Source organism: Serinus canaria, chromosome 8 (genome assembly GCF_022539315.1).
Source record: "Serinus canaria isolate serCan28SL12 chromosome 8, serCan2020, whole genome shotgun sequence".
NCBI lineage: Eukaryota > Metazoa > Chordata > Aves > Passeriformes > Fringillidae > Serinus > Serinus canaria.
In genome coordinates this window covers 14,673,573-14,689,879 of record NC_066322.1, presented here as the reverse complement: position 1 = coordinate 14,689,879, position 16,307 = coordinate 14,673,573, and the positions used below count along the sequence as shown (strand labels likewise).

Sequence of the window (16,307 nt, the reverse complement as noted above, 5' to 3'; positions counted from 1 at the left end):
CATTTCATATTTGCATGGGGGGGATAAAAAATATGGAGAAAAAAATCAATATATGAGAGGTTGTTTTCAAGAATGCTATGAAATGTTATCATCTTACAAGCAATTTTATGTGCCTTTTCCGTTACCAGACATATTTACTGTATACTGCTCTCCTAAGCTGATTTTATTTTACTTACTGCTGAGTAAGTGGCATTCAAGTTGCTCACAGGAAAAAGCCATGGAAGTGTCAAAAAGAGGTTAAATTCTGAAATAGCCAGTGAGCTCCCAGGACTGACCGATTTACTGCTTATTTGAGGAGTAGAATAATAAGCATAACATATTTGTCCATATACACATTAAACATTGGAAAGTCTTTAATAACATGACTTTATTATGAGGTACTGTGCAGAAATTATACACTGTCTCCAAAATGGTCATCAGTCTTCTCAACATATGCTCTGCTCTGAAACATTAGCTTAATAAGCTTACTTCCAATTAATATAAAAAGTACCTAACTCTATAAAGGTTTTATTTCAATGCATACTGAACATAATTTATTAAATAATTAACAATCCATATGGACTAATAACTAAAAATACGTCATTAAATCATTTAAGCCAAACTATAAAGGTTCTCTCAGCACAAGGATGGCTAGAGGACTTCAAGGGAAGAAATTTCTCATTATTTAATGTGAAGTGGAACAAATGACACAGAAAGAAGACCTGTAAATTTCTATTTGTAGTCACTTCAGGACAACATACATCATGAACACACTCATGCTTAAAGCAACATCATAAAAGCAGCATTTCCGAAGCGTAAGCGAGCTGTGGATCAAAAGCTGGTCGGAAACAGGCTTAGAGAAGCCAAGCTCATGCCCCCAGAGAGGCTGCAGTGGCCCGAGTAAGCATCCTGGCTCATTCACACCTAATTCATGTAGCTTTAACAGGGTAAGGGAGACAAAGCAGGTGTCTGTCAGGTGGCACAAGGATACCAATACAGTTTATTCTCCATAGCAACATTTATCAAATTTTGCAAAGAATTGCCAAGTTTAAACTCAAATATAAATACAAACAGTGGCTTTTTGTACAAAAACAAGTTTGTAACATCATATAACTGCAATGCACTTGTGAAGGACACGGATCAAACACAGACTGTATTGTTTCTGTATTAGGATGGTTCTTTTGGGTATTTTAAAAATACAAAGACTTTGTCATTTCCACACACACACATAAGCTGATCAAGTACATACTTGTGACTGCACAGAGAGGGGAGTAGAGGCCGAAGAGCTACTGAAGGCTTCCATGCTTGATGGCCTATAGTGACCCACAGGATTAGTTGTACCCTCCTGCCATCACATCATTGCTTGTCCTGCTATGAATCATCCCAAGGCCCACAGCCCCAACCTTCCACTGCTTCACATACAGACTATTTAAGATGTGGGAAAATTACTCTGCCCAACAGACTCTCTTTTATTTGATTGTTACTCCATGTTAAAGGCTGCCCTTTACAGTCTGTAAAAGTTGTCCTGTTCAGTCAGTGGTTCACAAATCAACCTGTAAAATAGCAAAAAGCTCAATAAAATTGTTCTCCATTGCAGCATTGTAGCCAAGGCTCACTAAGCATAAAAAGGAAAATTTCCACAAAACACACAAACAAGGAAAGTCACGTGTACTTTGCTGATCCAGTGGTTGTTGGACCACTCAAGGCAAGACAATGTCACTTCAACAGTTGGCATTAGCAAATATTCTTCTTGGATGTCCATGTTAAAAAACCCAGAAATAACAACACCCCCCTCGAAAACAACCCCCAAAACAAACACCAAACCCAACAATCAATTCTACACCAACACAAAGTTTAGCTCTTTATCAACTAATCATAAAAAACAGTGTCACTGCAGAGTTTTATTCCAACTATTAGAAAATAAAACCCCCTAGTCAAAAGACTGCCACCAGAATCTGCAATATGCGCATTTACCACACAAAATTCTCAAGTACAAGACATTTACGCTGACATTTTCTGAACACAACCATCCCTTCATTAAAAAAAAAAACCAAAAAAACCAAAGTATTCTAAATTCACCTGAAACAAGCCTGCAGATCGAACAAGCAAACAAGCCTACCTCAAAATCAAATTCAGAATACTAAGAATCCTGTTAATGCTTTAACTACTTCCCCATACAAAATGTGAGTGATTCTAGTTTGGAAACACAACTGCCTCATGTAACAAACACTGTGTGATGAGTACTGGAGGTTACAGTGACAGAATGCCTAGTGAGTTCTAAAGTGCAATTTAGGATGATTGTTTTAGATCAGGCTATTTTTGTTTAAAAAAAAAATCAAAGCCTAACCAACTTTTACCTTTATAAGATCACTAGTGCTGTCAAGGAGCAGTGTACAATAAAATAATAGCACTAAGATATGCAATGATTGTAATAAGCTTAGTCATAGTTTGGAAATGAGCAAACTTACTTGTTTTCTAAATAAGTTGTTAGAGAAAAACAGCTACACTTACCAAGAATGCTTTTGGCAACTAATTGACATGCTCTTTGACACTTGCTAACAATTCTTGGATGACAGACCTCCTAAAAACTTTGCATTTGGTAATAATTTAAGTGCCGCATTTTTCAAGAAATGTTGTGTTACTTTTAGATAACTTTGACCATGCACTTAGCTCAAACATGAAGCAGGGATGAGCTTAAGAAAATAATTATCTTCAAATCATTAAGTTCTTTCTACTGACAAATTTCCCCAAACCAAGATCCTTTGCTCTGAAAGCAAACTGAACATTTAAAACCTCTATAAGGGTCTCCCTGAGACAAAGAGACACAGACAACTCATTAGCCTACACCAGGATCCCACATTCCATCTTGGACAGCATGCAGTTGCTTAAAATAAAATTGCCATCTATACTACATACCACAGGAAAATTATGAAGGATGCAACAAAATTTACACAATAGAATAAGATTAGAAAAATTTGAAATCAATCCATTTTGATTCTTAAATATCAGGCTTTTTAGCTTCTCAAATTCATTGCAACAAGGTTTTGACCAAAGGAAAAAGAACAATCTCTTTTTATGATTTTATATCTCTACTTAGTTAACTGTTATCCACTGGTAAAATTTTAAACTACCTGGTAGTTGTGCCTGATGTGTATTTGTAAGGACTAGGCCTTTTTCTATAGAAAAGCTAATTCAGGTTCCTATTTAATTAGTGGAACCTGTTACAGCAGGTTCCACTAATTTAATAGGAATTCAGGTTCCTATTTAATTGTGGAACCTTTTACAGCAAAGGTTGAAGAGTTTTAACAGAATTTGCAGAGTTTGTAGACAATCAATTCCATCAAGGCCAGAAAACTGATCCAACTCAATTCCTGGATATCTGAGAGGATGTTCACATATGTTTCTTTTGCATAGTAATTATCTCTAGGGTGCCATACCATGTTTATATTTACATGCAAATACTTAATATATATTAAGTAAAAGAGATGTAGGATTAATCACTTTATTTCATATTCCTGCTGCTATACGAATACTTGACAGATTTTGTTGCTTAAGTGTCATGTTGTCAGACATTCAGCAGGTTCTCATACTTAAAAAGCACATTATTTATTATTTTTATTTCCACATTGTTTTAAGATACATAATAAGAAGCAAGTCTAAAAAAAGTTTACCATTTTCCTAGATTCATTCTTGAAAATTAAAATTTCAATCTCACTTAACATTTAAAACCTTTTCTCATCATTTCAATCAAAACAACTGTCTTGTATGAATATTTTATAGTGCCAGTTTAAGAAATTTATTACATATCATTACTTATTACAAAACAGTATGTGTTTATGTGTTTTCAACTTTAACCTTGACACAAGCTTCCATCCCCAAAGTGTGCACATATTTAAAACCTCCACAAAAACACCACTAATGCTCTTTAGTCACTCAGTTTCCAAGGGCTTTTTATTATGGATTAAAACAAGGAAAAAAAACTTGTATTAACTTCAATATCTTCATTCTTCCTTCACACACTTTTTTTCCTTAAACTTGATATGTGAATAATTTATAATCCATTTCTCTTTCTTAATTCTCCTACTAAGAGAATGCCTTGCCATCTGCACTATGCAATCACACTTAAGAAGGCACATAAAAATCAGTAGAAACAATGCTCTGGGTTGCTCCAGCAGCCACAAATGTTTAGAAAAATGACCCCACAAGCATGTCAGCGAGACCATATTTTTCAGAGTATGGTTTGGAAAGCACAGACAGGAAAACCAGAAGAGGATACATTTAAATGTTTTGCTGTTTATCATTTCTTTCTGCTAAACCAACACCTCAGTTTTATGCTGGTTTTTCATATCAGAAAGGTTTAATGGCATTGTAGAGGGTAAATGAGAAAGCAATAGGAATCAGAAGCAAGTACATTTTCAGAGTGTTAAACTAATGAAGCCAGCCTTGAAAACAAGCATATTCCCCAATACTCACTGGCTTTTTGCTGGTGTCAGAAAGACTGTGGGCAGCTCACAAATGCAAAAGTTTCACTGATCCTCTCATACACATCCTTTCTTCTTCTCCTACCCTCTCCAGAAGGTAATTTTTAATATTCTCCTCTATGTCTGACCATGTGGTTACAAGATGAATTTGCCCTTAGTCCAAATTCACTTATCACACCTCAGGAATAGCCATGAAGCCTGACTAGTACCCTGTACATTTTTTTTTTCCAGGGCTGAACAAAGGGATGGCTGTCCCTTCCAGTCCAGAAGCAAACATATGCCATCTCTGCAGCCCAAGCAGAGATGCCCAAAGCATTAAACTCAACTGAAATCAGGAGTGTGCTGTAACTTCATGTTCCAAGCTCTGATTCCTGCTGGTGAAGGAGCTGGGTAGAGCTCCTGGGTAGGAGCTCTGTTTGCTACCCTGTCACTGGGGTGATACTCTCCCACCAGAGAACCAGGCCCACTGCTGGAAGAGCACTTCACACACCCTCTGCTAACTTTAATAGTTCTTCTGTGACATTCCCAGCCCTCTTATACCCCTCTATGATTGGCAGAAATTTTACTTGATCAACCATTCCAAAATCTTTCTTCGAAATGCAAAATTTTTAAATAAAAGCAACTCCAACTGAATTCTGAGTAGAAGGTTTTACATAACCCTAACTGCTTTGGCCACTGAATAGTTTCAAAGATAAAATTCAAGATTGTACCAGACATGACAGGTCATAAACACTGCTGTGTTTAAGTGTAAGCTTAGACAGGTATAAGTGGCCATTCAGCCTGTGCTTTTGGCTCACAATCCATGTTTGTGGGGCAGTTCAAGGACTAGAATGAGTATTACTAGCCCAACTAGAAAGTAAGGCATTCTGGTACTTTTAGCCAAAAGCACCTAGACTACTGCATACACATTCAACACAGACAATAAGCCCTTGTTTACAGGTATAAATCAAGCAGTATGCCAGAAATTTTATAGGGCATTTTTTATAGCTTGATCAAACAAAAATATTAAAGACAATCCTGTTGAACTTAACTTTAAACTTAAAGAGGCTCTGATAAAACACCAGAGCAAGTTTTGCCCTCACTCAAACCCAACAGCAGCTGTGCAATTAACACATTGGATAACATCATGGACAGCAAAGAGAGAGACACCCAGATGTATCTTTAAAAAATATTTGTTTTTGTAAAAATAGAAAGACAGTAAATTTACAAAACATTCCAATTCCTACCAAATGCTTATACATCAAAGGCCATTTTTATGACAGGAAGTCTTCAAACACCAAATACACAGCTACTCTTGAAATGCTATCTTTCAAGGTTCAAAAACATACTCAGTCCAATCCCACTATACACAGTTTGAAGTCATCAAATTGGACATCAAGATCTAATCACTTCATCATAAAACAGCAAACTATTTATTAGGTACTTATATTCAAAAGCTTGCCTTGTTAGCAGAATCAACGAACTTAATACAAAATAGCCACTCTGACTAAAAATCTATTAAAACAGTCTAAATTATTCTCAAATAAGGACGAAAGCTTTGTAAGGGTTTTTTGTTTGGTTTAAATTAAAAAAAACTGGGGGGGGGAGGGAGGAAGAGGGGCAAACTCTAAGGCATTCAATATTCCCAAAGGCACTAAATTTGATTACAGGAAAGCATTTTAGTGCTATGGTCATCTCAGTTCATAGGATAATGTATCAAGAATATTGTTATATTGCAGGTATTCTGCAGGAAAATATCTTTTCACAATTTTTAAGAGCGCACACTGCTGAAGGTTTACTGACAAATGAGATGCTGAAAAACCTTGGCTCTGAATTTCTCACTGGGAGTGCAGCTGAAATAAGATTTTACCAATGAAACACTTCACTCAACACCAGCATACAAAAAACCTGACATTATGGCTTTGTTTTAAAAAATACAGATCCTCACACAAGCTAATCTTTTGTGTCACGTACAAAACCACATCTTCAGAAAGTGATCTTACTCTTGTGCTGGAGTGTTTTGGTCAGGAGACAGGGTAGAGGGTTTTGGTCCTTCAACTTGGGAATAAAACCCTGGGAGATACTAGTTTTACTGCACACAGTGGAAGAACACGGCTGGACTGAGCTTTTGTAAATATTAATCCTCTTTTCTTGAAAGAATAAAAACTTTTAAATTACGTCATCAAAAAAAAAAAAAAAAAAAAATCTTCTCCCCAATTTACTGTCTGTCACTCAAATGCTGAAGGAGCCAAAATCTTAGTGCTTTGTTTCATAAGGAAGGCAATTTTTTGTCTATTTAATGTCTCAGAGTAAGATTCTATCATTTTCACATCCTATCTATTGACTTTTACTCTAAATTTCTAAATCCTTAGAATTAGTTAAATTCTTTTCTTAGAATGAATGATCAATATCAACTCTAATATAATAAATTGTTGATTATGATTTAGTATATTAAAATCCATTGCAAATTCCATGTTTTGCAAAAAGAGACTTCTCATTCCTCCCAAGCCCTCCACAGAATTAACGCAAAGAAATGGAAATATTTCAATAAAATACAGATGCGCTATGCATGCAATCATCCTGAGTATGTTCAACAACAAAATATCCAGAAAAAAATATAATAGAAATATTGAAAGAGGAAAGATACACAGGGAAAAATTCAAGAAGAAAAAATAATCAAACTGGATTCCTCCTTCATTTTGCAGAAAGTGAGATGCATAAGCATAATCTCTGTCCAATTGTTTATCTTTTTGCACCTTTTTCAAAGCAAAATGAAATGCTACTGCCTTTCAATCTGCAGTGCAAAAAAGATCAGTCCTTTATTACAACATCAGAAAATATAGACAATGAGAGTGAGGAATATAACATAGATCATATTTATATTTTATAGGACTATATGTATGATAAATTTATATACTTCATACTCTCACCTACGTATTTTTATATATTAGAAAAAAAGAAGAAAATAAGATTGTCTGAAAGAAAAGACACTACAGAAGTAAATGGAGAATATATGCATTTTAATTTAAGGAACCTAAGAACCCATCCCCACACTCTTTACAGCTTTACAGCAATTATGCACAAGGTTTGCATAAACACTTCAAAATCATCAAAAGCTGTTTTATCAAAACAGCACTTAAGTTTTACATATGTTTCAACACAAATCAGTAGTCAGAATTAAACAGCAAACTGATGAAAAAAAAGGATGTCAGCTGTCATTTTAAACTCTAACCAGATATAGAAAGTGGACATGAAGACAAAGACCGGGCCAAAGCGATAGAAATGTTCTTTCCAAATACTTCTTGCAATTTACTTATCTTATTAATTCTTTCACTGCCCTGGACTTCTGGCTACTCATGATGAATTTTATCAGTACCAGAAAACTTGAATAATAATTATTACAGCAGTAATGTTATTGAAACCATTATGGCACAAGGATATTGCAAAGTAAAGACAGCAATAATATGCTGAATACTAGAGACAATAAAAAGACACATGGATGCAGCTGGGTTCTCTGCAGACATATCTGCAAACAACACCTGTATGATAAAAGTATGCTCTTAATTTATAGCCATAAAAACTTAACTATAGCAATGAAAGAATCCCTTGGTAACAAACAGACACTAACCGTGAAGCCAGTCCCTGACACTCACAGGCACATCCTGCAGTAATACTGATGTTGCTGATTGTCAGCATATTCCCGACACAGAGCCATACAAATCTGTGCCACAGGAATGCTTCCATGAGTATTGACACTTGGTATCCTTAGGGAAGTGCCTGGGCATACCAACCATAATCAGCATTAGAAGTTATTTTGATAAAGGCAGTTAGTGATAGGAATGCCAAATGGAGGGACCTGAGTTCTCCAGAACTCAAAAGGTCAAGTGGCAAGGAGCTGGGGGGTGAATAAAGAACCAGCTGGGCCAATTCCAGCAAGGAAAGAGGTTTGCTTTTCTCTCCTGCATGGGTGAAGATTTCTCTGGATGCCACCGTTCTCAAGATGCTGGGCTTTGAACACAACTTCACAGAGCCACAGGTTTTCAGGGGAGTGAACATTCCGACACAATGGATGGGCTTGAGCACCACGTGAAGCTGAGGGTTTGAAAAAGATACTGCCTATCCCCCAGACTGCAGCTAAAAGTCTGTACATATTTATGAAAGGCTGCAGCCAGCTGGCCAAATTTCAGATACCTCTCTCCACACTGGAGTCCTTTCACTTAGTCTTTAATCTTTTATTTCCAGTTGAAAAAATAATGCAAATACACGTACTAGTTCAGCTATTTTTCTACAGCATGGAACTCTCATTATGCTTGCCAGGCTAGTATTTCAGATACATAAACAGATTTCAAGCAAAGCTCTTACCACTATTTTAATACTGCTTTGACAAGGTTTAAATACACTTTAGATAAGTGACAAAAACTACAGATTGCACACAGTTACACAAAAAGACTGTCTTTTGATCCATTGAAGTGATAATACATGGAGGATTCCATATGCAAAAGCCATCTATTTCCTAAGGAGAAGCAAGAACTTGAGAGAAGGCGCTTATTATTAGAAGAAAAGACCAGTCTGACCAGACTAAGTCTAGCAGTGAGTGACTCATGGTTGCCAGTCAGTAGATATGGAAATTATTTCTTCATGAACTGCTCAAACATCCCTAACTTCAACACCCAGGGGCAATACAAAGCTATGCAAAGAAAAAAAATCCAGCTTCAAATATGTCAGTGTTCTGAAATACGGAAGGAAAAAAATTTCTACAATTTCTTTCACTTCACACATACACAGAACAGCTTGGGTTGGAAGGGACTTCAAAGATCATTTAGTTCCAACATCCCACCACAGGCAGGGACACCTTTCACTAGAGCACGTTGCTCAGTGAGGCACTGAACCTGTCCTTAAACACTCTGAGGGATGGGGCATCCTCAACTTCCCTTGGCAACCATGATAAACTGGAAAGCAATGGTTTCATCTAGTACATTAAACCCAAGGTCTACATAGTTTACAAGGTTTCTTTTGGACAAGCAGTATATACATACTAGCCTCCAGTGAGAGCTAAGGAAAAGATAAAGACATAGGAACTTTCAATCATTGGATTTCAGAGGTATATTTTGAGACATGAAAATTTTACTTACTTTTGCCATGCTCAGAAGTAGAAAGTAGACAAGAAAAACAAAGCGAACACTGGCATGCCATTATGCCATAATCCTGTTGTTTTAGTTGCTTTAGCACAGAGTAAATAAAGGCATCAAATGTAGGTTTTTTCTGATTTCCAGAAGTGTTACCACTTTTCCTTTTAGAGTGCTAGGCACAGCAGAAAAACCTAACAGGTATTTCATTATTAAAATAACCTAATCTATCTTCCTAAGTAAAAAAAAAAAAATTATATGGAAGAACAGCATTCAGAACTCCTTTGAACACTTCCTCCTGCAGTTGAACTCAGAGCTATCCTTACCAATTTTTAATATTGCATTAATTCACAATGAAGAACACAATACTCCCATTCCTTTGACTGTCCCACAAGCCTTTTCTGTCCTAAAGAGGTGATTGCAAACATGTCTCTTTTCCAGGATTTCCATTGAGAATGGTATTGTAGTTCTATGTGCTCTTCAACTTAAATTTGTGCCTTACTAAGTAACATAGATATGTACTGGCCCAAATCTAGCTTTTTTCAGTGGAGAACCCAGAAAGACAGAGTGCCTTACCTGGTGATTACTTCATCCACTGCCCATGCCTGGAGGGACTGGAGGTGCTTCATCTGTTTTCTCAAGTCTACTTAGTCTCTCACAACGGCCCTCAAAATATCTCTAAGAAAAATATCCCCCTGGAAGATCACCAAGTTTCCAAGTTATTTCACTAAAAGCACAATGCCTGCAAAGTAGGTCCACAATATTGTAGTTTCTCACATGCAGCCTTTCAGAAGAAGAAAGATATTTTAGAAAGTTATGCCTCTTACTTCCACTGTTAGAACCAGCTGTTGGGGTACCAGCAGAAGGGTGGTGAGATCAAGTCACAGACCCCATCAGCAAGTCTGAGCTGCCTTGATGTGTGCTTGGGAATGTGCACAGTTCTGTACTAGTCAAAGTTCACACGTTACCAATTTCACAGAAAATAGAACACCAACAGCTGCAACATTTATTCCCCAAAAAGCTATAAAGAAATATAAAACCTACAAACAACAACATAAATAAAAAGCAGAACAAAATTTGTACAATTGCTCAATAACACAGTGTTCAATGGGAAGTACAGCTGTAGTATGGAGGTAGTTTAAGATTTATTCTTAAACCGTGTGGGACAAGAGGCATGGTGAAAGGGAACAGTAAGAGGGAACCAAGTAAAAAAGTGTGATAAAACCAGCAAGACAAAGTGCAAGAAAGATCCATTGGATGGGGATAGACTAAGGAAGCAGCATTACAATTCTTATTTCAGGAAACTCAGTATACAATAAAACAGCTTCTGAATGAATGCCTTGGGCTACTCACCAGCAAATAATAACTACTGTGTAACAGAGCAATATGTAGAAAAAAATCTAGGAAATTATTTGCATAGCTGCGTGCGGCCAGACCTGCCAACAATTACAAACTCCTCTTTATAATGTTCTGTGTCCCTCTTTATAAATGCTCAATTACAATAACAATATGCTAAGGAACCATGCATGCTATACTGGAACAGACAACTTAATATGTTTTCTGAGGGATTTCCCAACAACATGCAAAGGCAGGCCTACTAACAGGAGATTTTTAATTTCTAAACAAAGGAAATATGAAATGCCTATCACTTCATCATCCCAAAGTCTTTTATGTCCATAAAGCACAAGACTTAATAATTGGGAAGTTAAATCCTTTCACTTCAAGGGAACAGTGGTTTATTAGGCGCACAGTGCTTAGAAAGATACTACCCCAGCAAGAGTCACATACCTTAGGAAACTACCTTAATTTTTTTTTTTTAATTTGGCAATAAATCATCAATTAAATTTTCTTCCCTGGGCTAATAAAAAGAGCCAAACCTGATGTCCTTCTAGTGCTTGGTGCTGTAAAACACTATTATCTAAGCAGAACTAGAACACATAAGAACTTCCCTCTCCCTTCTCCCCACCGATAGATTACAAAATCTTGAGGTGGGAAGAGAAGAGAGGGATGGATTACATCCAGCTGGATGATTTTTTTGATCCAACTCACCACAAATACTAACGACAATACAGGAGATGGCATGATACACATTAAACGCTAGGTCAATTTATACCAAAGGCAGAGCTGCACTCAGAAGGCTTCCAAAACCCAAGAGGGGCAGCCACACAATACCTCTGTTCTTCTGTTCCAGGAACAATAGTGAAACCTCAACATTTGCCTTTCAGGAGCAATATTCTCTATTAGGGCTGTGCATTCCTAGACCTAACGGCCATGTACCTACACCAGGCTTAAATAAAAACATTAAAGTTCTCACTGGCAATTAGGGACAGCTTGGTCTGGAGAGCATGCTAATTTACCATGTAAACCTGAAAATAAGATGAAAGATTAATAGCTGGGGGTAGAAATCTCACAAAAAACATATTTCAAATTGTTCACACTCTGCTTGTGATTTCATCCCTACAAACTACTTATACAGAGCTGCAAAGAAGTTAATATTTTTATTTACCTTTTTAATTAGGAAGTTATTTTTCATATGAAAAAGCTCACAGGCTTATAAATACCCTTTTAAAGGATCATAGCAATTTTATCACAAAAAGCAGCAGCAGCAGCATTTGTGATGGTCATTTGCTTATATGTCCTCTACTTCTCAAATAAGAAGTCTGCCAGGATGACCAAGTTTAGCCATATAAAGTCTTCCAGAAAAAAAAGAAGTTCCCATTCTTTTTTCACCTAGAAGCACACTCCAATTTCACTTTACAGGCAAGATATTCTAAGTTATTAAACTGAAATTAAGGCCCCCCAACTGTTTACAGAATTTGGAGTTGCTCGTATGTGAAGGATTTGGATAAAGCCCTTTCTGTCTGAAAGCACACTTGAACATTTCTAGAACTGCTGGAAAGACTGCACAAATATTTTGCTATCAAATCTGAAGTAATCTGGTTTTCCTAGCCAATGCCTAACTCTTACAAGAGCTTTCCAAGATGACAGTTTATCATATGATATATCAATGCAAACACATGGCATAGCTCAAAACCCAGTCCCCAAACACCATGTAACAAGACTTCTGACCTAAAGCTGTAGCCGCATTTTTCTTCACAGAGAAAAGCAAGGCACAACTTCCCAAGGATATTTCTGGGATTCATATTCTCCGAACCTCGGAGAAAGAAAAAACAATTCTTATCTCATTTACTGCTCCTGTGTTTTGTAACAAGTGGAATGCATTGAGAAAGATTATTTACCTGAAGGAATTTGCTTGACTGGGTTCTGGTGTGAGTGTTTTGATTCATTGACCAATTGAATCCAAGTGTGTGCGTCGGGGCTGACAGTCAGGAGATGGTGTGCAGTTGAGTTCCACTTATACTAAACGCAAGGCGACCCCTGTGGCTGGGAGAAATGATGCATCTGACTCCAATGATATCAGAAGGCTAATTAATTACTTTATTGTACTATATTATTCTATACTATATTATACTACATCTAAACTGAATCTGCACCAAGCACCCAACTCAACTCAACTGCACAGAATCTCGTGACTGTCAGCCCCGACGCACACACGTGGATTCAATTGGTCAATGAATCAAAACACTCTCACCACAACCCAGTCAAGCAAATTCCTTCAGGTAAATAATCTTTCTCAATGCATTCCCCTTGTTCCAAAAACAGGAGCAGTAAATGATATAAGAATTGTTTTTTCTTTCTCTGAGGTTCGGAGAACGTGAATCCCAGAAATACCCTTGGGAAGTTGCGCCTTGCCTTTCTTTGTGAAGAGAAATGTGGCTACATAAAGCACCCACTGAAACACACCTGAAAGAACAGAAGAGCTACTTTGTCCTTACCCTCAAATCATAGCATCCCTCCAACACACAACCACACCATTCTTTTAGGGGGCAGGGAGGAAAATTGGCATTCAAGTCCATTAGGCCAATTAATTACTTTGATCTGAAGAAAAACATTTTCCATAATGCACCTCAGTAGAATTCTAACCAATCATAACAGTAAAATACAGCTGTAATGAAATCTTAATATTTGCTAGTCATAAAATACATACCAAACATGTGATAAGGGAGACATTCAGACAGCTAGAAGCTTTTTAATAAAGCATACTCTCACACTAAAAACTGGTATCTGAGTTCAAAGCTGCTGCAGAAAGTCCTTTTCCCCTTCCTTCCACAGGTTTTGGAGAGCCACCAGTAAGTTGCACTCAAAGCAAACCTTTCCATCTTACTTTTAAGAAACTTCACAATAGTCTTCCCTTCTCCTCAAGAAATAAAATCAGCAGAAGATAGTAATTAGATTCTTGTCCCAAAGCAGTTAAGTATTTTAATCCTCTAAATATGTAAGTTAAACATGTTCATTGCATATATATTAGGGAGGAAGAAGTTTTACGAGCAAAATTCTTTATTCTCACACAAATTACATTATTCTTTAAATGCCAGGTGGTAGATTTCCTTAAAGTAACACACACTGAAAGCAACAGAAGCACTGAAGCCACAGCTATGAACCATTTTAAAGCAGATGTATACAAAGTACCACTGAACCTTCAGCACTAGGGCAACGCTTGCTTTATCTTCCAATTTCATTTATCTCCTTCTTCAAGTGTTTACAGTTATTGAGACCCTGCAAAAAAAGACTCTCGATTATAATTGATAAGAACTTTCAGTTGAAAAGTATACAGGGTAAGGGCCTCCCTCAACTCAAGCAATCAGCCACTGCAATTTCCAGGGTCCTAATCACTAATATGCAGTTCAGAGAGAATGGAGTGGAAAAGAAATGCTGTGAAGTAAAATCCCATGACATTCATACAGCTCAACATTAAGTTATGTGGACTCTGTTAAAAATTCATTGTTAAACTTCCCATGTCACTCAAATCCACTTCTACTGTTAGCAGCAGAAGGAACATGATGTGCACTTTTCTTCCTCCAAACTTAAATTTACACTATTAACTATTGTTAATAATGTAAATATTTTAGTATAGTCAAATAATAGGAGAAGCAAATCCACAATGTTTGCGAACCAGTTCCTTATCTTGTACACACCAGAAGTCTCAGCGCCCTGTTTTCGCAACTCCTAGGCACCACAAACTAGGTTGAAAATGGTGTTTTTCACATCCAGGAGACCCTTAATTAAGCAATGTAAAATCTTGACAAGTTCTGCAGCCTTGTGTACAACAAACAAAGTAGTAAGATGTTACCCGCTAGGCAGATAGTACTCTAAAAATATCCTTTTAAGGCAGGAAAAGTAAAATTTTACACAAGAGATTTCTAGTTCACCGCTATTCAATGAAAAACAGCTCAGCGACAGTCCATGGAAATCGCTAACTAAACTCAGTAAATACAGAAAATAACATCCTACCTTAAATGAGAGGTAAACAAATTACCCATTGGTCATTTAGAGCAGAATCTTTAGCTTTCTTTTCTTTACACCGTGCTTTCCATTACAGTGCCCAGCATTACTATAACGTCTGAATTAGAAATCAGATGAGAAGAAGATGGTAATTCGCTGCAGCAGCAGCAGAACCAGCCTCAGTTTGGGCAGCACGGCTGCTGCTCTCCTCCCTCGCCAGGTGCCACAGGGAGGCCGGCCGCTGCTGCCCACGGCCGCGAGCACCGCGGCTCTGACAAAACCCCTTCGGACACGACAGACACGTCTGTCCTCCCAGCGCTGACCTCTCACAGAACAAACAAATGAACTCAAAGGCCACGGTGCCGCGGACAGCCCCTCCTGCAGAGCGGCCGGCCCGCACCGACCAGGTCCCGTGGCGCCGGGGCACGGCGGCGCACGGAGCCAGGGGAGCAGCGCCCGGCGGGGCTCCCCCGGCGCGGCCGCGCTCCCTCAGCCCCGCCGCCCCCCGCGCCTCGCCCGGCCGCGCCCGCCGCCGCTCACCCAGCTTGCCGCGGGACTCCTCCAGCTTCTGGATCTGGTTCTCCAGGAACAGCACGGCCACCCCGAAGATCAGCACCGCCAGCAGCTGCAACTTGGGCGGCAGCATAATCCTGAGCAGCCCCATGAGCAGCAGCAGCAGCGCCGCCCGCCCGGGATCACGACATAACGCGGGGCCCGGCCCGCGGGGGCCGGCGGGAGCCGCGGAGACGGCGCGGGCGAGGAGGGACGGAGAGAGCGCGGCCGGGGGCGCGGACAGGGCCCGGCGCCGCCGCTCTCACATCGCCGCGCGCACGGCCCGCAGCGCGCCCGCCCCGCCCGCGCGGCCCGGCCCCCGCCGCGCCCCGCCCGCCCTGCGCGCGCTGCTCGGCAACCGAACGCCCGGCCGCGCGCCCGCCCCCGCCCCTGCCGCCGCCGCCGCCGTCGGGCCCCGCGGAGGGCCCCGCCCCGCTCCCCCGCCATTGGGCAGTGCTGCTGCGGCCCCGCCCCTCTCGCGGTCCGATTGGCTCGGTGCGGGAATCGCTCCGCCTCCTCCGCCGCGCTGAGCCGCCGGAGCGGAGCGATGTCCCGCCTACATGCGTCCCTTCCTGATTGGAAGGCGCCGCTTGAATTCCCGCCCATCCGCCCAACCTCGTTGGGTAGAGGCACCACTGGCCGTGGAGAAAGCACAATACTATTGGTCGGACTGGCTGTCGGTCACCGGGCTGGGGGCCGATGTGCCGGTTGGCAGTTTCCGAGAAAGGGGAAAGGGTTTTATGAGAGGTTGTTTCCGCAATGCCGGACCAGCGTTGGGGAACGGCAGTTCTTCCAGCCCCGCTGCGAAGCACTGCTTCGAACAGACTAAAATGTCTTTGCTCTAGAA

The 16,307-nt window shown here is 39.6% G+C and overlaps 1 protein-coding gene across 1 annotated transcript in view; it reads right to left on the bottom strand.

Moving 5' to 3' along the window:
* HS2ST1 (heparan sulfate 2-O-sulfotransferase 1) overlaps positions 1 to 15,775 on the bottom strand; it is a 61,836-nt gene extending 46,061 nt beyond the window's left edge. Inside the window, exon 1 of the mRNA XM_030226369.2 lies at positions 15,449 to 15,775. Coding sequence (XP_030082229.1) covers positions 15,449 to 15,572 — 124 coding nt within the window. The 5' untranslated portion in view covers positions 15,573 to 15,775. The remainder of the gene's footprint in view (positions 1 to 15,448) is intronic.
* Between the last annotated feature and the right edge of the window lie 532 nt (positions 15,776 to 16,307).